General features: G+C 41.9%; 7 protein-coding genes across 7 annotated transcripts; 3 read left to right on the plus strand and 4 right to left on the minus strand.

Moving 5' to 3' along the window:
- Positions 1-27: 27 nt before the first annotated feature.
- Positions 28-2,648, plus strand: K450DRAFT_301851 (uncharacterized protein). Its single transcript, XM_051593757.1, has 11 exons — positions 28-238; positions 302-406; positions 481-655; positions 728-860; positions 923-1,080; positions 1,145-1,277; positions 1,356-1,439; positions 1,510-1,696; positions 1,765-2,157; positions 2,222-2,425; positions 2,488-2,648. Exons 1-11 carry the CDS (start codon positions 79-81, stop codon positions 2,601-2,603), a joined length of 1,848 nt encoding a protein of 615 aa, XP_051442585.1. The 5' UTR covers positions 28-78; the 3' UTR covers positions 2,604-2,648.
- Positions 2,404-4,077, plus strand: K450DRAFT_251521 (uncharacterized protein). The gene is made up of 9 exons (XM_051590733.1): positions 2,404-2,425; positions 2,488-2,549; positions 2,627-2,839; positions 2,904-3,008; positions 3,094-3,188; positions 3,255-3,312; positions 3,377-3,666; positions 3,730-3,882; positions 3,951-4,077. The coding sequence occupies exons 3-9, from the start codon at positions 2,714-2,716 to the stop codon at positions 4,069-4,071; spliced, it is 948 nt and encodes a 315-aa protein (XP_051442586.1). The 5' UTR covers positions 2,404-2,425; positions 2,488-2,549; positions 2,627-2,713; the 3' UTR covers positions 4,072-4,077.
- A 1,016-nt stretch (positions 4,078-5,093) lies between these two features.
- Positions 5,094-6,440, plus strand: K450DRAFT_266360 (uncharacterized protein; the record flags this gene model as incomplete). The annotated part of the gene is made up of 7 exons (XM_051592809.1): positions 5,094-5,321; positions 5,350-5,389; positions 5,439-5,524; positions 5,588-5,772; positions 5,834-6,008; positions 6,065-6,224; positions 6,292-6,440. 7 exons carry the CDS (start codon positions 5,094-5,096, stop codon positions 6,438-6,440), a joined length of 1,023 nt encoding a protein of 340 aa, XP_051442587.1.
- Positions 6,441-12,648: 6,208 nt separating this feature from the next.
- K450DRAFT_251522 (uncharacterized protein) lies at positions 12,649-17,568 on the minus strand. Its single transcript, XM_051590734.1, has 17 exons — positions 17,512-17,568; positions 17,367-17,434; positions 17,183-17,301; positions 16,983-17,110; positions 16,747-16,912; positions 16,450-16,677; positions 16,283-16,391; positions 15,895-16,218; positions 15,687-15,834; positions 15,532-15,620; positions 15,264-15,456; positions 14,963-15,205; positions 14,330-14,894; positions 14,036-14,259; positions 13,719-13,965; positions 13,485-13,654; positions 12,649-13,407 (listed from the first exon to the last, which is right to left on the minus strand). The coding sequence occupies exons 1-17, from the start codon at positions 17,527-17,529 to the stop codon at positions 12,742-12,744; spliced, it is 3,705 nt and encodes a 1,234-aa protein (XP_051442588.1). The 5' UTR covers positions 17,530-17,568; the 3' UTR covers positions 12,649-12,741.
- Positions 17,569-17,929: 361 nt separating this feature from the next.
- Positions 17,930-18,521, minus strand: K450DRAFT_177614 (uncharacterized protein; the record flags this gene model as incomplete). The annotated part of the gene is made up of 3 exons (XM_051584269.1): positions 17,930-18,116; positions 18,188-18,289; positions 18,388-18,521. 3 exons carry the CDS (start codon positions 18,519-18,521, stop codon positions 17,930-17,932), a joined length of 423 nt encoding a protein of 140 aa, XP_051442589.1.
- Positions 18,271-21,158, minus strand: K450DRAFT_251531 (uncharacterized protein). The gene is made up of 13 exons (XM_051590735.1): positions 20,981-21,158; positions 20,444-20,916; positions 20,213-20,366; positions 19,966-20,130; positions 19,815-19,900; positions 19,631-19,731; positions 19,528-19,555; positions 19,319-19,459; positions 19,188-19,253; positions 19,033-19,123; positions 18,754-18,965; positions 18,388-18,685; positions 18,271-18,289 (listed from the first exon to the last, which is right to left on the minus strand). The coding sequence occupies exons 1-12, from the start codon at positions 21,129-21,131 to the stop codon at positions 18,611-18,613; spliced, it is 1,743 nt and encodes a 580-aa protein (XP_051442590.1). The 5' UTR covers positions 21,132-21,158; the 3' UTR covers positions 18,271-18,289; positions 18,388-18,610.
- Positions 21,159-21,361: 203 nt separating this feature from the next.
- On the minus strand, positions 21,362-23,249 carry K450DRAFT_251541 (uncharacterized protein). The gene is made up of 7 exons (XM_051590736.1): positions 23,019-23,249; positions 22,813-22,959; positions 22,648-22,737; positions 22,495-22,585; positions 22,320-22,434; positions 22,009-22,259; positions 21,362-21,942 (listed from the first exon to the last, which is right to left on the minus strand). Exons 1-7 carry the CDS (start codon positions 23,082-23,084, stop codon positions 21,404-21,406), a joined length of 1,299 nt encoding a protein of 432 aa, XP_051442591.1. The 5' UTR covers positions 23,085-23,249; the 3' UTR covers positions 21,362-21,403.
- Positions 23,250-23,602: the final 353 nt, after the last annotated feature.

Below are 23,602 nucleotides of genomic sequence, written 5' to 3' on the forward strand. Positions count from 1 at the left end.
TCTCAGCAGCAACATTCTCATTTTTTTGCTTTGTTGCTCGCAAACCGAGGAATTGAGTGTAGCTTGTCCACAGTCAAAATGTCGAGTGCTACCCCAGCTAGCCCCAACAAGGCGACGTCGTATTTAACAGTGTGCACTCCGGAATTAAACGATAGGCTCCTTCAACTACTTGCAACACAGCTTGGCTTCCACATTGCCCTGTCGATCCTCTTTCAGGCGAGATTAGGTGACGGACTCAGTAAGTTTTAGATCAGCGTAGGTTATACAATGCGATCATCAGACTTACTGTATCAATCTTCAGCTGGAACAGCCAAGAAGCTCTTATCACCCGAAATATGGATATTTTCATTAGCACTGTCAGTCGTTTCTTGCTGCCTTTTGTTTGTCAGAAAGTCACAGACCACAGGTACGCGATACGTCTTCGAAAGGCTTTATCCTTAGTAGTATTGATATGGCTAACGTGATTCTCATTCGAAAAAGTTCGCAAAAACAGCTACCCAACATTATGGTCTGAAATTGTGTCTAGAATTACGAAGTCAAACACCTGGCTATCCATACTACCATACACCATCAGTGGATTTATCCTAACTCGAATGTACATGAATGTGCTACATGATGAAAAGTACACAGAGGACCTTTTAATATATCCACAAGGGTAAGCTCAAATTCTATACTGAACAACATTAAGTGAACACAAAGAATGTTCGAAGGCTGATATCGCTTCCAGAAATCGATATGGCGCAAGGCAACTCAATGAGCAAAACATTTTCCTATCAATGTTTGGTCTGGTACTTGGAACAGTGTATGGTGCAAGACGAATCTTGAACGATCGTAACCTTATAAAGTTCCCTGCTGTGCAAGTAAGTATTCAATACTTTGGATTATAAAGTTTCATTGCATCTTAACATGATTGTCTCCATAGCAAGCAAAACGACATGTTGTAAAATCTGAAATCGCGACGATCGCGCACAACAGTGCACAATTTTCTTTTCGTGTCATAGTCGGAAACTATATTTTATATCTTGTTTTCCGAAGGACAATCTATTGGCATGGTGCGCATATTGCTGGCCTCTTTACAAAGTAAGTAGTAACGGGTAATTTATATTCAAAATCAAGGGTCAGCAAGTTCTAACGCTCAAACAAGAATGTTGGATACTCCAATCGTCTCCTTTGGATGGTTCAATGTCTACTTGTTTTTACAATTGTACCTTAGCGGGGTTTTGACTACTTTCAGTTGGGACTTGTTCGATCAGCTTTACGATATATTTTTGACACAGGTAAGTCGCCTCAAGATAACACTTTGTGAGGCTGATAATTCCAAAAAAAGAAAAAGACTAAGCTCCAAGCTACATTAGCCTCTATTGGTTTCGCAATTGGCCACGGATGCCAATTCCTGTCTGCTATCAGGACTTCAAATGCATCAAAAGCCTTTCATCCAGGTACGAATATATGATTGACTGCTTGCCTAAAGCATTCCTGTTTTAGTGCTAACATCAACCGGTGGTGTAGGCACTGTCATATTCAGAACTAGCTCGAATTTCCAAGTCTGAACCTGCCCGACGCGCCACTATTTACAACGACATCGGTACTGACAATGGGATCTCCGCATGGAAGAAAATAAGCCAGGAATGTATGAAGACCATAGATGAAGTGAAAAACACAGTGATAGCGGAATACAAACGACCAGACATCATTCGTAGGTTTCACCATTATGTTATTGAGAATTGCCGGATCAGCTACTTAAGCTTACCTCAATCATAACAGCATCGCCAATCAAGAACAGGTTGGATATTGTGGCGGAAAAGACCCTTAACATCAAGCGAATCAGCCCAATAGAGCAAGAAATGCTTACTAGTCGGGTATCTCGAAAGCCTATAATGGCATACCAAGATGAAGACGTGGAAGACAGAACAGGAGACATCCTGCGAAGCATTGCTGAGTTGCCAAAGATGCTCCCTGTCACACATTCCAAAGCGACTACAGTTGCAGATTCCTTCAATTTGGAAGATCCAAAGAAAGAGCTCGAAGGATGGCTGGCCAGAATTCATGGTTATATTCGACAATGGCCCATTTGGAATCAAGTATTCGCACGCGGGCTGGTTCGCAAGGTTCAATCGCTTTTCCCTAGTTCCCAAATAACCCTCTATGCTATTGAGTGTGAGTATGGGAAGATATACTATACAGATATATTATTGCCTTTTGTACTAACGAAGTGTTATAGCCTTAAGTAATCTTACATCTGCTTCGCTCAAGGAGGATGAATTTGGCCTCGTACAGCGCGACATACCTGCTGTAATTGACTGCATGCTTGGGTGTCTTCAAGAAGTGGAATCATTAATGTACAACCCACCGGCCTCATACAGTGCGTTAACGGCTAGTAGCGACAGTAGGATCACAATTCGTGAACCCCTTCAAATTATTAATGGTAAGTGCTGTCTAATATATTGATGTTCTCTTCCGTGTCACATGCTTACCATATCTATGCAGCTTTGAAGAGCGGGCTATATCAAATCATCATTGAATTTGAGCCCTATCTTTCAGAATTTAAGGTGCAGCCGAAGTACGCTGCCAAGTGGCAGTCGCTCGTAAAACTTGAAGAATAAATTTTCTGATTTCAATAAAGTAGTTTTACCATTATTAGAACGGGCTTTGATGGACTCCGCTGACTTCCAACTTTAGCCTTCTCCAAACCGGTTACAGTCAAATCAACATCATGCCTGTAACCACTTTCACTGCCGATGTTGGAATCCCTATATTCGGACTAGGATTTACCGCAGGAGATGAATTAGTTGTTGGAGGCGGTGGCGGTTCTGGAAGAACGGGAGTCAAGAACAAAGTGGTGAGTTCGAGATTGACACTGGGCAACCTATGCCTGTGATGTTTGCTTACCTTCGATTGTACAGGCAAGCTACAAAGTAGATGTTAGGCGCAAGGAGTTTCGCGAAGACGCAGAATTCGAGTTTGGATCTGAGGAAGATGCACCTATGTGTCTGGATGTACATCCCACAGTAAGTTGTGTTGGACGTTCGACGCGGTCCAGCAGCCACTACAGCCACGTGTTTCTCCGTCTTAACCCCAGCATTCCTCCATTAGAAAGACGAATGCGCTGTTGGTGTGAATGGAACCGACAAGAGTGTTGAATCTGGTGATAGCAAGAATTGTCGTGTCTTCGATCTGGATGATGATAGGTATTAGTTTAAAGGTTATTGGAAGTCGTGCGCATGATGGCTTATTAGGTAATTGCTATCTGGCAGTTTCAAGCTCATCGAGTCTGTCCGAACGATCAAAAGTAAAAACGTTGATGATCATCAGGTAGGCACGAGAAAGATCCAATGACCACCCAGAGATTGGAAGCTGATTCTGTTTTTCATGATAGAAAGTGTGTCGGTACAGCAAGGATGGACAGTTCTTAGCCACGGGCACCACAGATGGCATATTGACTCTACTGAAATATCCTTCTCTTGAACAAGTTATTCCACCACTTGAATTTGAAAACGAGGAGATCTTGGATGTTGATTTTGACTTTGACAATGAAAAGCTACTGGTGGTTACGTCGGGTTTGTTAAGGTTAATCAGTCTGCGTGGGAAGAGAGCCGGTCGAGAGCTTCAAACTCTTCAAGCTAATAGTCTGGATAAGACAGTGAAGTCGGAATTCCGGGCTGTACGGTAAGTATTGGTTGCATTTCTATATACAGGAGGTTTTGGTCTAATACATTTTCATCACGTAAGATATGGAAATGGAGTCTCATCAGACCACGCTTTCGTTGCTCTGAACTCAAAAGCCCGGGACAAGGGTACAATCATTAAGTTCAACTCTCACACTTTGGAAATAGTCAAGTCCAAGAAGATCAGCGGCAAGCCGTTGACTGCCTTCTGTGTGAGGTAGGTGTGTTCACAGCAGTGTGTCATAAATGGTCACAAATGCTAAATATCGCTTCGGAAACTTATAGCAAGGACGGCAGTATCGGTGCTTATGCCTCAGCTGATTTATCTATTGGAGTCTTCGATACAATGAACCTTCAAGTAAGTTATTTAACATCCACTATGAAAATAATTGAGCTAGTGATTTGACTATTTTCGATATCAGAAATTATTGCAGGTCAAGGAAGCCCATAGTTTCTCCATCACTGGACTAGCTATCAACCACGATAGGTCTTTATTGGTTAGTTCATCAGCCGAAAACAAGTGCAGGGCAGTTGTTTTACCAAAGGTCTTTGAATCAAGTGAGTAAGCTTATATAACCCTCAACAGCAAACCGCGTAGATCTAACCAACTTTTTCTCTGCAGTGGCTGTCGAAATCAACCCGGCTTTGACTATACTGCTTGCCTTAGCGCTGGTAGCTTTAGTGATGCTAATTTGCAGTATACTCCAAGCGTATTTATATAAATAAATACTGCCTTCTCTGTTATGTAATAAGGCTATTGTCATATGGCCATCCAAGATGACAATTTGTGTATATCGCTGTATGACAACAGTCTGTATGTGATTCTTAATAGTTGGCTTGTTTATATGAATAATTTACAGTTTGGACTAAGGGAAGTCAAATGTGTATGAGCATAAACAACAAAATCGGTGAAACTCTCAGGAAAAACGCGTGTGCACAAACCCGTGGTTCTTGTGCGAAGATGCAATAATATTATTCGCTAACTATTGATCGTTGGTCTACAGTACTTTTTTGCAGTGTAAATGAATGTTGCAAAAATATAGTTGTTGACACAAAGCTTATGGGACGAACTGAGGGGGTTGACTTTGCATTCCACAGACTTGTCTTTAATGGTAAATAGTACGAATGGTAACAGGATTTAGGCTGTTCACAGTATAAAATATACTCGCTAAAGAAAACAGAAAATACAGTTTCAAAGAAACTAAGATTATTCAGTCAGGTGTAGCTGTTGTGATGATTGTATGAAGAAGCGAGGCGAAGGCAACAGTGGCTCCGCATAGTTTATATGCTTACATTCCCAACATTTAAATAAGCTTTGAACCAGTGATCAGCTTCGATTGATATATTGGTTCCTGTTTATTTGGATATAAGAAAAGAGAATCTCTTGCTTCTTCTTTGGACATAACGAAACCCTGGCCCGTTATCAGCATGGTTCAGATGTCTCCAACGGGAGGCAGTTCAAAGTTGGCATTAAATAATTTGGAATATATCTTGGAAGCTTCCACCAACGAGGTAGCAGATGTAGTCGTGCATTCAGCTTTCAGCGAGCAAAAATGGGTATGGCTGGAAGATAAAGACGAAGGATATTTGCCTGGTCAAATCGTTAGCGGAAGTCAGAACCAGCAAAGTGTGCAAGTTGCGTTGAATGATGGGAAGGTAAGTAAAAAGGAAATACGAGATATAGCGGCAGACTTGCATGCTGACGATCTCTACAGGTCCGAACGGTAAACATAAATGAGACTCACCAGATGAATCCACCCAAATTTGATCAAGTGGAAGATGCAGCTCAGCTCACGTACCTTAATGAAGCATCTGTTGTTCAGAATCTTCGACTGCGATACCTATCCAACAAAATCTATGTAAGCAGTTGACAGAAGCATCCCGCCTTACTCAACTTAGATTAATGTGATCAATGTTTGCAGACTTATTCCGCGCTGTTCCTAGTAGCAGTAAATCCGTTCCAATCCCTCCCAATGTATTCCGACGAAACAGTGGCTCTTTACAAGAACAAGAGGCGAGGGGAGCTTCCACCACACATCTTTGCAGCCGCAGATCAAGCATACCACGATATGATTAGAAACAACGAAAACCAAAGTATCCTCATAACGTATGTATTCTATATTTGTTAAATGCGACGAAAATTCAACGGCTAATATATCTTGTTAAAGAGGCGAATCTGGTGCTGGAAAAACCGAAAGCACGAAGAGAGTAATTCAATACCTGACGACAATAGCAAGTGACCAGAAGATAGGAAAGCTGGAACAGCAAATCTTGCAAGCCAATCCTATATTGGAGGCATTTGGAAATGCTCAAACCGTTCGAAATAAGAACTCATCTCGTTTTGTAAGTGGTTGCCATTGTTGTCTCATGATATGCTCTTCACCAACTCTCTATGTTAGGGAAAATTTATCAGGATTGCATTTAGTCTTGGGGGTACCATATGTGGTGCTCATATAGACTACTATTTGCTAGAGAAATCTCGTGTACATCACCAATCACAGAAAGAGAGAAACTATCATATCTTCTATCAGCTGCTTTCTGCAGACGATGAGATGAAAGGTATTTATTGTTCTGTACATATGTCAGGAAATCTAAGTAGAGCGTTAAACTTGTTTCTCTAAATTAGCTTCCTTGCTCCTGGAGGGCAAACTGAGTGACTACCGGTATCTCAAAGATTCCTCAAGGGTGATCGAAGGAGTTGATGATTCACTGGAGCTACAGAAAACAATGGTATGTGCACAAGACGCTTTTCTTCGCCCGAATGATCCATATTGACGTTAATTGTGCTGTATCAGAATGCAATGAGTACGATAGGTTTCGACTATGAAGAACAGATGGACTTCCTTCGCGTAGCAGCAGCAGTACTTCATCTTGGAAACATTTCGATCACTGAAGATCGCAATGATCAAGCAGAGATTACTGATTACTCGGAAGTCGAAAGAGCGTGCCGTTTATTAGGTATTCCTGTCCAAGACTTTTGTACCTGTTTACTCACTCCACAAATAAAGGCTGGTAGAGACTGGGTAGTTCAGGCGCGAAATAGAATACAAGTTGTATCAAGCCTGGATGCATTGGCCAAAGTACTTTATGAAAGAAGTTTCAGTCGACTAGTTGAAAGAATCAATCAGGAAATCGATGGTGGAAAGGGATATGGAAATCTCGGCTTTATCGGTGTGCTAGACATCGCTGGATTTGAGATATTCGAAGTAAGTAATGAAAGTAAAGCTATGCTGGGCTAATAATGTTTCATTCACATACATACTATTGTTCAGAAAAATAGCTTTGAGCAATTGTGCATCAATTATACCAACGAAAAGCTACAACAATTTTTCAACCACAATACATTCACAGCTGAACAAGAAGAGTATAAAAAGGAGGGGATTGAGTGGTCTTACATTGACTTTGGTCTAGATCTTCAGCCCACCATTGATCTCATTGAAAAGACCAATGTAAGAGTTATTATTTTGTACTTTGCAGAGTTGAAAAATATTGACAGAAATAATAAGCCCATAGGAATACTTTCATGTCTCGATGAAGAATGCGTTATGCCTAAGGCTACAGATACCACCTTTACAGAAAAGCTTCATTCAATTTGGTCAGGAAGCAGTAACAAGTATGAGAAGCCTCGATTTGGTAGTGGGTTTATTCTCCATCATTATGCAGCTAATGTGGAGTATTCCACAGACGGATGGATAGAAAAAAACAAAGATCGTAAGTCATTTTAACCTGCCATCAATACCAAGTTTTTTATTGACATATTCATACTTCTTTAGCATTGAATGAAAATATCGTACGCCTTTTGACAACTTCAACGGAAAAATATTTTGCATCATTATTCATGGGTTACAGTGGTGACGGAATGAGTGTTAGCTCAACTTCAGCAGCAAGCACATCTTTTGGAGCAACTAAACAAAGAAAAAGTGTTGGATTTCTGCGAACGGTCGGCCAACGACACAGAGAACAATTGAAGTCCCTCATCAAAACGCTTTACGATACTCAGCCCCATTTCATTCGGTGCATTGTTCCAAATAACGAATACAAGCCATCCAAGTTCTCAGTACCACTTGTTCTTCATCAACTACGATGTAATGGAGTCATGGAAGGTATTCGAATTCAACGGAAAGGATATCCACACCGCCTGTCCTTTGCAAATTTCCGCAAAAAGTATGAAATCCTTTGTCCTGGACAGATTGCCACTGGGTTTGTGGACGGGCGCAAGACTGCTGAAATCTTGTTGCAGGCAGCAAAACTGGAAGAAAATACCTACAGGATAGGTCTCAGTAAAGTCTTCTTCAAGGCAGATGTGGTACGCACTCTCTTTCCATGTTTCTTTTTAAGTTTAATAGATTGGGTATACCAAAGATCTAAACGTTGATTTAGATGGCACACCTGGACGAAATGCGGGATTACCAGCTTAAATTGGTTTTCACAAACTTCCAAGCCCGCTGCCGAACGTATTTGAGAAGAAGCTTCAGCCGAAAGAGAGCAGTACAAGTCGAAAAGATCAAAACTATCCAAAAGAACGCGAGAGTTTTTGTCACCTTGAACAGTTGGGGCTGGTGGCGTCTATACATCAAACTTAAACCGCTTACGAGCGTAAAAAGGATGGAAGACGACATACAGGAGAAGAAAGACACCATTGAGGAGCTTGAAGCGCGATTACACGAGAAACAAGCGGAATATATGAAGTGTGATGATCTTCGTCGCAGTTTGGACCATGAGAAGCTTGAACTCTGCAGGCAGCTAGAATCTGAGCGAAAATTAGCAGAAGACAACTCAGAAATACTTCTTCGTGCTCAATATGACCTTTCTGGCACTCTGGAGGAGTTGCAAAAAGTTAACAAGAATCTTCAAATCTGTAAGCAAGAGCTTGAAGACGCATCCAAAGCCAATCAAAAGCTTCAAATATTAAAAGTGGACTACACGGTTAGTATTTCATCCATCCCTCAGTATAACACAGTTTGGCTATCTACTGATTTGAAGTTATAGGCTTCCATTGAAAAGATACAAAATTTGGAAATTCAAAATGCAACATATCAAGCATCAATTCAAACCAAAGACCAGGAATCCACTCAACTTAAATGTCAAATTGACGAGCTGACAATGGAAAAAGAGCGCATAGCACAAGACAACCAAATGAACCAAAGTAATTTTTCCATACTCAAAGAAGAGCTTAACGTTGAGAAGCTCAAGAAGCAGCAATTCATTGAGGAACACACTAAATATCAAGAAGAAATATCAAAACTTCGAGATTTCCTGGAGGCAAAAGTGGATGAAGAAGCCAAGCAAAGGGAGCTCAGAAATTCGTACGAACAGGAGTTGAAAAATTTGAAGCTACAGCAATCTGTCCACCAGCAAGAAATCCAGCAGCTGCGCATGAAGAACAAGGATGTCACCACTGAACTGTTCGAAGAGAAGCAGCAACTGCGAGAAGAGATATTCAATTTGGAGAAACAGAGGAGTGAAAGTGAAAAGATGACAAAGGCACTTAAACTGCAAGTGGAAGAAACTAGCGAGAAATTCGATGTCGCTGAAGCATTCAAAGTGCGAGTTACAAATGAGCTCAAGACGAAGAAATCTGAAATCTCTGATTTACAAATCATTGTGTCGACTTCTTATGAAAAGATTTCTTTGCTTGAACGCAAGCTGACCGCTGAATTGGGAAAGAACAACGAGATAGAGGAGCAGAACCATAATTTCCTCGCTTCGTCGGATGTATTGAAGAAGTTAAATACGGAACAAGAGTCTAAGATCAGTCATCTCACCCAAGCACTGTCAGAGATGGATTCGACAAATGCAGGCATTAGACAAGAAAATAGTGATATGCAGATCAAAATCTCTGCCTCGGAAGCGGTCAGAAGCAAAGCTGAAAAAGAAATTTTAGTCGTGAATTCTGAAATTGATCGGCTGAGAGCTCAGCACCGCCAAGAAGTGGAAACTCTTCGAAAATCATTGCAAGAAAATGTGAAGATTAACCAAGAAGATAGAGATAGTTTTCAAGCTGAAAAAGAAAAGCTGCAAAGTCATATATCTCTAATCGAAAAAGCAAATTGCCGTTTAACTACAGAGGTTGAAGGTTTGCAATTGGAGTCAGACAGCGAAAAATCGGCATTGAAGCAGGTGCAAACACTCTTAAAGCATACCGAGACACAGAATGAGATGATGAAGATGCAGCTTGGTAAAGAACAACAGAAGGGAGAAGAAACAGAAAGTGTGGCAAGACAATTACAACACACTGTGGACAGTCTCTTATCTGAAGTTGAAGAAAAGCGTGATCTTGTAACCAACCTCCAAAAACGTAAAGATATTGTCGAGCAAGAGCTAGCAGCCTTTGGAATTGAAGCAGGTAAAGATGATAAGGTGACTAACGAGAGCAAGAAATTACGCCGACAGCTTGAGCACCGAGTCAAGGAACTTGAAGAAGAGGAGCTGAAACTCAAGGAATCTGTCAAGTTGGCTGAAGTGTCACGGAAGAAGATCGAGCAGTACGGCATAGACTACAGATTGCAAATGGAACATGAGTTCTCATCAAAAGAAACGGCTTGGCGAGATACAAAACTGTTGCTGATGAAAGAAATAGATAAACTGACCGAGAAGTACGATACAGAATTGCAAAAAACCGAAACATTGAAGGATGCCAATGACAAACTTCGAAAAGATTTACATGCACTGGAAGATGGCTCAAAGGGGAACCAAGATGGTGAAAAGATGAAAAAATTGAAGCAAGTAGAGGCTGAAATTGTAGAATGGAAGCATAAAGCAGAAACTGAAGCAATGGCTAGAGAAAATTACCAACAAGTTGCAAGCATCTACGAAAGCAAGGCAAAAACACTGCAATCAGAGATTGACCAACAGGAACTAAAATGTGAAGAAGCATCAGCCACCTTGAGAAGTGCTCAAAAAGTGATAAATGAACTAGAGCAACATCAGATATCTGATCAAGAAGCTATGGAACTCATGGAGACCAAGAATGCAAGGCTGAACGAGCAAGTAGTCCAGCTTCAAGAAGATATCGAGCGCATCAATGATCAGCAGCGTGCGGATCTCGTATCTCGTGAATCCATATCGGACGGATCAGTCAGACGGGAGGTTTGGGAAGAGTTCAATGCGAAAAATTCCAAGTTAGAAGAGTCAAAGCGCGCACTTCAAGCACAACTGAGACAATTGCAACAATCAATAGAAGACTACAGAAGAGACATTGGTCTCATGGAGAAGCAACACCAAGTACTTCAGACTGACTTGGATGATGTTAGAGAACAATTGGAGACCACATCCAGCAGCCTGGCAAATGAAATGGCTGCGCGAAGAAAAGCTGACACTGACCTTCATGATATGGAAATCAAATTCAGCACCGAAACAGCAAAGGCAAAAGAAAGTGCTGAAATTAGTGTCATATACAAAGAAAAAGCAAAAGAGGCCATGGAGAAGTGCGAAGACGCCGAAATTGCTCGTCTACGACTGGAAAAATCTGAAAGCATATTGAAGACTCAACAACAAGAGTTGATACAGAATCTCGAAAAAGAGCGACTTCACCGCAAGGAAGCGGACTCCAAATTGGCGGTCCTAGAGGTCCAACTGAGAGAAATGGAAAGCAACATAGATGATCTTACCATTGACAAAGAATCATTATCGAGTGCTCGTAAACGTCTTGGTGAAGAGTTGAGAATGGAGCGAGAACGGTATGGCAAAGAAAAAGAGGAATGGGCTCAAGCAGATGATAGCAGTCGACGAAAATATCAACGTGAGTTGAATAATACAGCCAGCGAGCTTGAAGAACAAAAAGAAACCATAAAGCGGCTACAATCTGAAAACCGAGAACAAGTTTGCACCGTAGAAGAATTGAACATTAGGCTGCAAGAGGAAACAGCTGGCAACGCTATGTGGAGGCGAGATAAAGAAAGGCTCGAAGGAAGGATATCGGATTTGTTTGAAACACTTCAGTTGATTCAGGACGAGCGAGAAGACATTAAAGAAGACCTGGAAGCTATAAGTGTTAAAAATAGCGATACGCAGAACGCATTATTGGAAAGCGAAATTCAGAGAACCGAATTGGAGCAACGTTGTCGTTTACTCCAAAAGAAGATTATCGAAGAGGAGGACCACAATCAAATAGAAAAGAAGAACCAACAAGTGTTCAAACGCACTATACAAAATCTTTCTGCGGAAATTGAAGAGCTCAAAACGAGGATGGATGAAAGACATGATGCTCAAATTGAAGCCAAAAACCAGGCGCAGAAAGCGGAGCTCCTCATTATCGAAGCTCATAATGAGACCTCTCGTCTGCTCAAATCCAATGATGAGCTTAAACAACAAAAAGTAAGAATATATCGAGAGGTCGTGAGACGGTACTTCAAGGTTTTAAATGCATTTTGCTTCTAGTCATCTCTGGAGAAGCAACTTCAAGAACTACAGAAATTCAACATGGACGATGTGCAACTGGGAAGTGAAGCGACTCGAGATGCTCCAGCTGGCAGTCGAATCGAAGATATAAAGGCTCAGTTGGAACTAGAAGCTAAATTCAAGATTGAAACTACAAGGACCATTCGTAATAATGAGCGTGTTATAGAATCTCAAAAAAAGGCATTGAAAGAGAACGAAGAGCAGATTAGTCAACAGCAATTGGACATAATTGCCGCAGACCAGCGAGTGCAAGGCTTGAGGTCAGAGCTTGATGACCTGGTAAGTATGTTCAGCATTGAAACTGCGAACAACATTGTTTGAGTAATTTTTGGTACTGGTGTTTCAGTTTGTGTCTGAAGCCAAGAACCGTGGTTTGCTACGATCTGCAGAGCGAGAAGCGAAGGAAGCGCTTGAACGAGTGGCTCGACTGGAACGAGAGCTCGAAAAATTCAAAATGCGAGGCTTGGATAGGTCAATGACCGCTAGCCCTAGTTTCATGGCGTTGGATAGATCTATGTCGTCCAGTCCAGGAATTTTGAGAAAAGATAAATCAGTACCTGGAAGCCCTGGTCTTTCAATGCTGGATTTAGTTTAGTATCGTTTTATTTTCAAAAGTAATGTAAAAAAAGAATACACTGTCTATATCGAAATCTATGCAATACGTCCATCAAACCAATCAAAAGTAGTATGATGGTGCTTTGGCGTTAGAAGAGCCACTGAGGTCTAACTTATCTGAAATGACCTGCCGCTCTTGTTCGGAATCTAGCACTGTGAGGGTATCTCGCGTTAAAGCCTGTTGGTCAGGGCTAAGTAGCGGCCGGCATTTGACTATGTACTTGTGATCGTCTGTCCTCTTCTTCCAATTCTTTATAGTCGCCTTACCGGCCTTTCTGGCAGCCTGTATCAATCGTTTTCTCTGCGGATCATTGCAAATGCCTTCAATGATGTGTGACATGAGAATCCAAATAGTCTCCCGTAGCTTTTCGTCTTTGAGCAGAGCTTTGGCATGTGCCAATAGGTTCAAAGTAATGACACTCAAGTTGACATATGAAACCATTGTGGGCGAGTACGGTGGGAACATCAGTTCTCTTGGCTGGTGGGCTGTCATCTGTACATCCTGTTGCTCATTGCTCATTGCTATATACATATTAATGGCATCATCCAATGCATCCGTCCCGTTATGACCCAATTTGTCTTCAGACCGTGATTGAAAAGACGGTTCGGGTGGAAGATTATGAAGCTCTGGCATTACTTGTCGCAAGTAGTCTGAAAATGGTTGACGTTGGAGTTCTGCTACCTGCAGTCGGTTATCTGCTAGAATATCTGACCAGTTTCTCAACGACTATGGAGGCAAATTTAGTTAGTTCTAACATTTATGATTGTTGGAGGAACTGATATTTCGACTTCCACGATACATGCCTGGATGACTCTCATAATACTAGCCACAAAGTAAGTTACGTGGTTGTCGTTACTATCTTTTGCTGAAGCTGCCGAAGTGTTTCCTTCTGAGTTGTCTGATTGGTTGCTCAATAGTGTCGACGTGCTTAGCAAAAGCTTCGAATACATGATGGAGTGAAGTGCTCGCAGATCTGCAAATACAACATTATGTCAGTACTGTCATCCCTTGTAAAATTGTATCTTGTCAATTCTAACCTTCATGTTCAAGGTCTTTCACCATCCTATTCATATATTCGCTATCATAGTCATAGTTTCGCACCATTTCCGGAATGTTGGGCAGATCAAATAATTTTCCCAGAAAATCAATGAGAAGTCTCTTGTATTCCGACAAAACGCTCATGGTTCTGCTAGGTAATAGTGCTTGATACATCCCGGTCGCAAAATGGACACTCCTATCAGGGTGCAGCTTTCCTGTTGTATATATTGTAGAACTGGATAATTTCTGCAATAGAATGTTTAATAAATAGGAATCACCTTGTAGTAGATTTTTTTGTTAGATTCAGGTTGCCTACCTTTATGACGGTGCTGTGTATGTAAGAAGTCGATTTGCAAGCCATCATTAGCTGCGTCCATTTGTTGCTTTCATCACTGCCTCCGTCATAGTATACAATGGGTCCACCAAAGCCTTCAAGAAATTCCTTGAGATGATTGGGAAGAGTCATTGAAGGGGTATCCGAAGCTAGACCCTGGGCAACATTGCTGAAGAATGGGTATAATCTAAGCTGTAGATCCCAACCTAGAAAATAGCATGAGCAGAATGAGTGCTTGTTCTCATGGTTATACAAAGATAAGATAATATCACTTACAGAAGCAAGAAGATTTGTCAATGAGGGTATCGATGCTCCCGGCCATATCTGTCAATGTCAACAGTGTTTCCTTTGATCGCTTCGGCTTTTGATCACGCTCATTGATATAGTCCTCGGAGATAGTCACAAGTGCTTCCAAAGCAAAAATGCAAGCTTCCCAATCGACAAATTTCATATGTACATGTAGGGTGTCCTTGTCACTGCTGGGCTTGTCCAGATTGTGTGCTCGAGTTGAGAGCAGCATCGCCAGATAGGCTAATATTTGAACCCAGTTCAAACGCTTCAAGAGATCGGCTGCATAATATTTGCGAGCATGTCCGCCTTGATTGTTTTGGAGTTGTACTGCATCAAATCCAGATTTCATGCTGTCTCTATCCTGATTGCCTTCTTCAAAGTGCATGCCAAGTGTTATGGATATCAATTGTATAAACGCCGGCAGCGCGGCAGCGCGTACGGAAGTGGACGTTATAGCCTTTGAAAGCTCTGGAATGAGGCAAAATTGATAGTATGGAACAAGGTCAAGCAGTGCTTGACCATTTGTATGAGGTTGAGTAGCCGTAGAAAGCTACAATGAAATTGCATGGATTTTAACATGGTTACTCTATTTTATGGAGTAAATAGGCTGCAGCTTACCTTCGCCCATTGACAAACCAAATCCACATAGTTTCGGCGTGAAGTGGGAGTTTCCAGCATACGTATTACCTCGTCGCTGCTGAGGACATCTATAAGGAGTGTACTGTTGTCTGGGCCAGTAATGAGAGAACAAATTCCCCCAGACATTTGAAGAATGTGTCCGATCGCCGTAGTTTGGCCTCTATTGCGAATGCAATTCATCACCAAATGGCTCACCACAGAGTATGGCATAACAACGGATATCTGAGAGACGTCAGAAAGAACCTTCGGTGGAAAATTCATCATATATAAGTTCTCTTACCGTACAAAGCTTCTCAATAATGAGGCGATCGGTATGGTGTTCAGAAGTTTCATCTACCTCTCCAGTTTCGCTCACCTCGACAATCTGATTGCAAACTATTTTGAGTTCGTTTTCATATGCCAGGAGAGTAGATCGAGACCACACTGAAAACGTCTCGAATAGAATATAGAGACTCTCGGAGTCCTCATTACGACTAAATAACATTATATATGCATAAAAAGGTGAATAATGGCGTAACAAACTGCATCTAAATGTCACCATTTCTTACCTAGAGTAATGTACTTGGTTCCGAAAGTTAAACCTTTCCTCCAAATCGGTTATGGAGTTGAATACTGCCATAAATACTTCACAGAGTGCCTAAATATCGCATAATATTTAGGGACTGCCACCAAATATATACTAGAAAGTATCTTCTTTCCATACCTGAATTTCGTCGCTTTCTATCAGATCGTCTGTCTGTAGGTGTATTTTGATGATATAAACCAGACGCTCAAAGAATTTCCAGTATAGCTTTTCTGAAGCGATAGCAGTACATATCTCATGCCATATTTGTGATCCAGGCTCAATATAACTACCTCAAATCTTGGTGAATATTGGTAATTATGATGAACCGATATTTGAAAATACCTACCTGAACACCACGTCTTGATAATCCACAGCCAATTCCAAGAACGATTTCCATCCGGGTAAGTGATTACGAATCCGGTACAAACATTCTTCTACACAATGCCCCAGTGTACTATGGCTTTCTGCGTGAAATGAAAAAGGGTGTCTCTGACTGTATGTTTTGGTTGTAACGCCATTTTCATTGGTAGATCCAGGAATGGCATCAATAACAAAGTTGTCGAATGGGCAATTCATAGCTATCTTCTTGTAAATCAGAATAAAGGAAGCAAGGTGTTTGTTTGCTATTTGATGTTCTTTCGCTGGATCAGTACTGGAATTGTCTCTGAATCTGGCAAATATAACATTAGAATTGGAACACACATTGAAAACATGGCCATATTAACTCATCGTACTTGGTAAAATCTTGCTTTGTTAAGGATATGCATTGCTTATTCTTATATGTCGTTTGCAGCTTTTGAAGTTCTTCCTCGCAAATCTTATGAATATCCATCAGGCGGCAATCTGTCGAAATGTCATTACAAATTATCTTTCGTAATTTACAACCATCTCAAATACTTACCTTTTGAAGAATCAATGAGTTGTCTAAGTCGCATCCAGAACAACTTCTGCCACGGTTGACTATGTGGCGTTTGCATGCTGTCATTATTTGCACTGGCTTTCATAAGTTGGTTCAACAAATTTTGGAGGATGTCTGGGATGGGTTTCGTAACATCAGAGCTTGCTGTCGCCGTCGTCATGCCCACAATGAGGGATTTCAGTAGTGTCAGCAACGCACTGGAAATATATGCTAGGGAAAAAAGTCAACTGTCTGCTATCTGCGTGAATGTGGATAAAGTTTCAAAGGCTGTAGGCTTACCATTGAAACTTCTTTGCAAGAAAGTCATTATTGTCGTCTCGCATTTCTCGATTCGCTGGCGCACCGGTAAATTGGCACATACAATCAAGTAGATGGCGATGTATGCGTTGTCGCTGTCATCTTTAAGACAAATTCCTCCCAATGTCTCGAGAATATCTATGGCGAGCTGTAAAGGATGATGTATTAAGTTAACGTTCGCTGGTAGGAATCGAAGGCACAAAAGACAAATGGTCAACCTCTGGTGGAAGTGTGTACACAGTTACAGCTAGCTGCTGCCACAGATTGAATTTGTTCAATAACTGATAATATTCGATTGTTTTCAATCCGTTGCGGTGGTGAAATTTAGCGTAAGGTCGATAAGATCCTGCAACATTCAATGTTTTATTAAGTTTGCGTGAACATGATTTTCTGACTGTTGGGACTAATTGATAGCTACCGGTATTTTGTTGCCATGCTCGAAATAGGACTTTATGAAGTTCCTGTTCAAAGCTGACTCCATCCAAACGCTGTCTGGTGTGTTCTACTTCCTGGGCTAATAGCGAAATCACGGTGTGACTAGAATGGAAGTGTCAAAATAAGAATGGATTGGCGATCGAAAGTTCAGTACTATGCGTATGTACCTGATCTGATCTGGGTCGCCTGAATGGTTGTTCGTAGCAACATGCTCCAACACGCCTTCGACATCAGACTGTTAATGTAATTAAGATAAGCATACATTGCTTTTCCATAAGTCGATTGCAGGAATCGCAGACTAAAACGACGTGCCTTCAGTAAAATATTCATAGCATGCAACTTCGTGAATCATCGATGTCCAGATCGAGAATCCGTCGGTTTCTTAAAAAATGGGGAATTCAAACATTTTTATTTTCATATCCCTTCCAGGCAAAAGAAAGCGAAAATCAAAGTTTTGAAATAGGAATTGTAAAAATACAGTATGAAAGATGAAGAAATGATGATACAAAAGAGGTAAAAAGCCTTGCTTGTCATGAAGATAATGAATGCCGATGTACAAATATCACAGCCAGCAGCTGGCTGTAAATACTCATTGGTGAGATAAAATCTATCAGAGGATGGTGATTAATACTACTCTTCGTCTTGCGTCAGTTCTAAGACCTCTTGTATAGCTCTCATGACCTGCAGAAGTTATACCAATAATTAGCCTGTTGATGGGGTAGTATCGTTTCTAGTAAATATTAGCTGGCCTTACCAATTTGATGTTGGCTCTAATCTTGGCCGCTTCCTGGGTTTGTTTTTCGGCGCGATTTTGTAGTTGCTGGGTCTTCTTTTCAATGAATTCCAAAGCTTCTTTCAGTGTCATTTGAACATGAAAACCGAATCCAACATTGATATAGATAAATTTGGTATCGGGACTAACAAAAGATTAAGGCTATCAGTCGTATGCGCGATATCATATTCATGCAAGTAATCGAAAGCAGCCTACATTTTAGCTTGAACATAGAAATTGGAGCCCAAATCGACCTTTGTCTTCATTTCCTTTAAATCATTGCTTTGAATCGTCTCAATCTGCGATTTCAACTTTAGACTATACAAAGGATAAGCATGCGCAAAGCGTCGTTTAGAATCATGGTGAGAGGTTTCTTTTTTTTTTTGTTCTTTTTACAATTACATAATAATACAGACTACTCGGAGGTGAGATCGTAAAGCGAATCTCTAGCGTCTAGGGTTGCTTTGAGATCTGGTTTCAGCTTTTCGTTAACGAATTGATCATATTTGTTTAAGATCGAAGCAAGACTCGTTGAATCACTGGTTTCCATGAAGGTCGCTGTTCTTGATCATTCCAATGAGTTGTGGTGAGGTTGGAAAAATTGCCCTTTATCCACTTTTGCAAGTCACATCGGCGGGGTCATTTCCGTGGAGGTGGTCGTTTTTCTGCAGACTTCAATGCAGTGTCCACCGCCTTTATGACCGGACTAAGAGCCTGAAATGAAATGGTTGTCAGAGTTTAAGCTTAATGTAGAATTTGGAGAGCTTTTAAGTGTTACTTACATGTTTAACGGCGTCCAGATTGGCTTTGAAGCTATTGGCAGTGATCAGTACCTCAGACATCTTGTCCTTTTGCCGTTTAAGACTGTCAACCATGCGTCTATTCTTTTCTGCTTTATAGGGCACAAAAGATGACCAGAAGTGCCGTAATATTTCATTAGTGGTGCTATGATAATCTATCATTTTCTGCTGAACCTGCGCCGGTAGCTTTAAGTCTGCGAAAATGGGGTGGTTATGACTTTCCAACGGCACTTATAATCACACGTGTGCGCGAAAACCAACCTGGATCCATAGATTGGTTTATATTTTTGTGCTTGATAATTTCTGTTAATGAGCCAGTTACGTTGACCGCCGCACGAGGTGTCATCAGTTGCTTAAATGATTCGTCAACATTACTTATGCTTACAAGTTCAAGTGTTTCAAAAAAAGCAAAGTACCTTTGTAAGATCTGGCTCAAAATGACTGAATTGTTCGCTAAAGGACGACAAGATAGATGAAGCATTCTAAAGCACATAGAAATATTTAGCGTCAAATTGTTTGATGATAGGTCAATCAGCGGTACACGTACGCCATTCGCAAGTGGGTGTTGATCTTGGCTGCGACTTTGACTTTCAAAGTAGCGACGCGTATCTTGTATGTCAAGGACCGTTCGAGAAAATGGTTGTTCATCCATAAGATCACTTATTATGATTTCGCTGGTGACATCGTCCTGGATGATATGGAATTACAGTGAGTTGGCATTGCCCTATCCAGCCCAATAAGTTATATCCAACTAACCTCTTTATCATCCGCAGCATCTCTCCGCCTTTTTCTAAAGCAAGCATGGTTAGCATACTTGGAAAATCGCACTTAACGAAACAAAAAAAATAAAATAGCTTACGTTGGAACTTCCAAGACTCGCATCGCATGTCGGTTGAATCTTCGAATAAGTGGCAAATTCTTCGATCCTGGCCTCATAGTGAAATCTGGCGCATTGCCACTCTATGAACGTTCATGCGGACATGAAATAGTGAGACATGCTTTCAAGAAGGTGGTTATTCTGTTATAAACCAGATCCAAATTACCTCGTTATGATCTTCAGCAGTAGCACTCAAATCAATCGTCTTTTTGAAGTGATTGTATTCAGCCAGACTAGGTGCGTTGAGATTTTCTATGGATGGGAGGCCAGGTTGAGTAAATGTGCATTATGCAATAGCGAATCAATAGAGTACCTACCTGCATCTTCCTCTCTCAAGCATTTATCAAAGACATCATCTGCAACTGCATTGGTGGAACGATTGCCAGTCCGAGTCCTATGGAAGAATTCAGACGCCAAGAATCTTCTCCAAAAGTTGTGTTCAGACAATTTATCAGGAACATTTGCATCATACGCTCGTTTAACTTGAATCAAGAAGAATGATGCGAAAACATAATGTCAGTCTCTGAACAATGGTATGATCCATAAAAGGACTGCAATTCGAACCTGATGGGTACTGTGCAAAGATATCATGAATAATCTGACTTGTCAGTGTATATTTGACATCACTTCCTTCTTGTTGGCCCGGTCTCAATTCCACCATTTTGGAAGATTTTCCTTTCTGTTGACCCTCTTTCGACGCTGCATCTTTTTTCATTTGCTGCAATGTATATACAGAGTGATCAATGTCTGTTCGAATAAAGCAAATAGGGCAGACATGCAGATAAATGGCCATACCTGACGGATCTTTTGGACATATGGACTTTCCCAGAACTCCTCTTCTGTCACATTTTTGCCATTGATGACTAGCTCTGAATGTAAAGTGTGGAGTTCTTTGTTCGTAGAAAGCAATTGTCGTCGATTCGTTATCTCTTCTTGTCTTGATACATTGAGATTGGGCGATAGAGCGGCTGGAGTAGCTCCATTGGACGGGGTCAAGGTAGTTGTTGGTGTGGATGGCGCAGGTGTCGAGGCCACAGAGCTTACAGGTGAGTCGTTTGTCAGCGTAGCAACAGAAGCAGGAGTTGCAGACTTATCCCCAGCCAACTGGCGTGCTCTCGCCATAGATTCACTGACGAAAGCCTTGATTGCTTCGCGTTCCGCAAGCGCTCGAGACGATTCGAACATGAACACAAAGCTTTTAGGATCGGGCGGATTGGTGACGATCTTTAGCTTGACGTTCTTATCAGTTGCCGGCGACTGCATCTGAACTATAAATGAGCAAGACAGTTAGCATAGCGCTTGATCTTTGGGGAAATGGGCACAGAATCGCACCTTGAATGTCACCATATGGCACAGCAGGGTGCAGCTGGCGCGATCCACTTTGCTGCCATGCTACTCGTCGACTGGTGGCAAACAAGGTACCATCCTTCTTTTTGTACTTTGTGTTTGCACGTAAGACGAGTTGCTCGTCAGGCTCCCACATTCGCAATACTTCGAAAGAGGGGGACGGGTAAGAAAGCTCAGCAGCTTAAATTCAGTTCATGTTTTAAAATTTCCAAATCAGTTATTGACTGTCAATTCCCAGTTCGTTGGTTGTATTCTTTCACATCGTCGACGTTCAAGTGCAAGATATTTTTTATATACAAATCGCCATCCCTCTGCTCGTCTTAAACAGAAATAGCATGTTCAAAATGGAACAGAAGACAATGAATTATGCACAAAATATGCCAGTTAATGTTTTTTTTTTCGACCCCATCAATCCTCCCATTCTTCGTTATCCTCTTCGTCTTCATCATCTGATTGCATGGCTGTGGCTCGTTGCTTCAAAGCCATGGCCAAGCTACTGGCAAGGTCTCCTCCAGTGGCCGCTCCTGCAGATGCGGCCGCACCACTGCCTGTTTCATATCCTGCTGCCGCCAATGGACTTGGTTCACGCGGTCCTTCTGTTTTGCGTAGAGTACCAATTCCAGATCCTCTGATGGAAGCCATTAAGCTCGACCGTCCATCGCTGAAGACTTCTGCTGGTACCGCTTCTTGAATGCTGGGGCTAGCCTGTGGTGGAGGAGGCGGTGGAGGTGCATTCATACCAGGTGGGGGTGGTGGTGGAGGAGGAGGGGGAGCACCACCTGCTCCTGGGCGACCTGGAAGTGCTGGTGAAGCTGTGCCTCGATTTGGTAACGGTGGATTTCTGGAAGGCAAGCTTGGCTGTGGGGTGCTTGGTGATGACGATGGAGCATTACTAGCCGGACGACCAGATTTTCTTGGAGGTGGAGGTGGAGGAGGCGGACGTCGACCTTTAAACACAAACACTGCTTAGTTTGTGCAATGAAAACATAAACGATCAAAAAGCATTGCCATACCTGTTGCATTGGATTGCCTCATAGGTGCCGGAGGAGGAGGTGGTGGCCCACCTGTATTTCTCGAGGGAGGAGCTGTAGCAGTAGGACCTCCTCTTTGTTCAACAAAGTTCTTGATGAATTCTTGGTTGTGATTAATTTCGTCTGCCGATATTCCCAGAGCCTTCAGCTGATCAAAAATACCATTCCATTCTGGAGAGTTATTTTGTACGCTAAATCCTTGCTCTGGCGTGTATCCGATATGACCCAAATGCCTATGTAATGGTCAGAAACGATAGTATAAAATACACACACTAAAGTTTGCAATTGCTTACCTAAAGTCGGAGGGTAGTCCTATAGAATTTTTGTCTACCCTTCCTTTTGGTTTTTTGGCTCTTTCAATAGCACTCATGGCTGCTGGTTTCCGCACATGCGTTTCGACTGCAGGGCCTAAAATGTTGAACATGAGTCAGTTTGCAAGGCGTGGCTTTCGTATTTGCGACAACTCACCTTTCTGGACCAGCATCTGTCGATTGATGAGCTTATTATAAAACGTTTCTGCTTCACCATCATCGACAAATAGCAGACCGGCTTGGCAATCCTGTTTAATTGGGCATGGGTGAGTCGGAGAAACATACCTAAGCGAAGCTACGAAGTACTCACGTCGGTATCAAAAGTATGAAAGAATGGTCGTTCTTGTGTGTATTGAAATCCTTCATACAGCTCCTGCTCCCATATTACACCCTTATGGTTCTATGTATCATCCATATGCATGAGAAAATGCTCTTTGCTGCACGGTCATGTTCATCAGCGCAGCAAGGAGCTTACCTCTAAATCAATGATGCGAATAAAATAAGAATCATTCTTTGCCTTGTCTTTCAAGAAGACGGCAGCTCCCCATATGTTTGAGTAATTCCAGCTTTGCGGGTTGGGATAAGCAAGGAAGAGCCGGGCAACACCGGCGGTGAATATTTTCTAAATCTCGGCATTAGTTTTGAAGAAAGGGTTGATGGCATGAGGATGGAGAAACCTACTGAGGTGGGTACAGCGCGTCTGACCAGGTTCTTGTCTTCTGCTGACGGTAATGTAGTGGATGGCATGGTAATCAAGCAAGACAAAGGCAAAACGACCGAGGATAGAAATTTGGGGATTTCAGTCCCGATGGAACGAACGTCAGAGCGATTTTCCCAGTTTGGAGAGGGGCTGTTTCAATCTACTCTACACAATGACAACCGTCTACACATTTCCTTCCACTGATCAGCTTTCACAAGCCTTAGACCAATATGTTGAGAAGCTTTCGGCTGAAGCGGTTGCAAAGCACGATCGCTTTACCATTGCTATTTCAGGTGGATCCTTGCCTAAGTTACTGTCGGCTACACTAAAGCATAATCCGAGAATTGACTTCGCGAAGTGGCAAATTTTCTTTGTCGATGAAAGATGTGTACCTCTTGATCACGAAGATTCTAATTACCTCGAAGTCAAGAAGCAACTTCTCGATGCTCTCGCAGAACAGATCCAACCAGGCTCTGTACACGCCATCAATCCATCCTTATCTCCTGAGGATGTTGCCGAGGATTATATGGATCAACTCAGGCACGTTTTTGCTGCAGGAAATGCT

Source organism: Umbelopsis ramanniana (genome assembly GCF_025399195.1).
Source record: "Umbelopsis ramanniana AG unplaced genomic scaffold K450scaffold_48, whole genome shotgun sequence".
Taxonomy (NCBI): Eukaryota; Fungi; Mucoromycota; class Umbelopsidomycetes; order Umbelopsidales; family Umbelopsidaceae; genus Umbelopsis; species Umbelopsis ramanniana.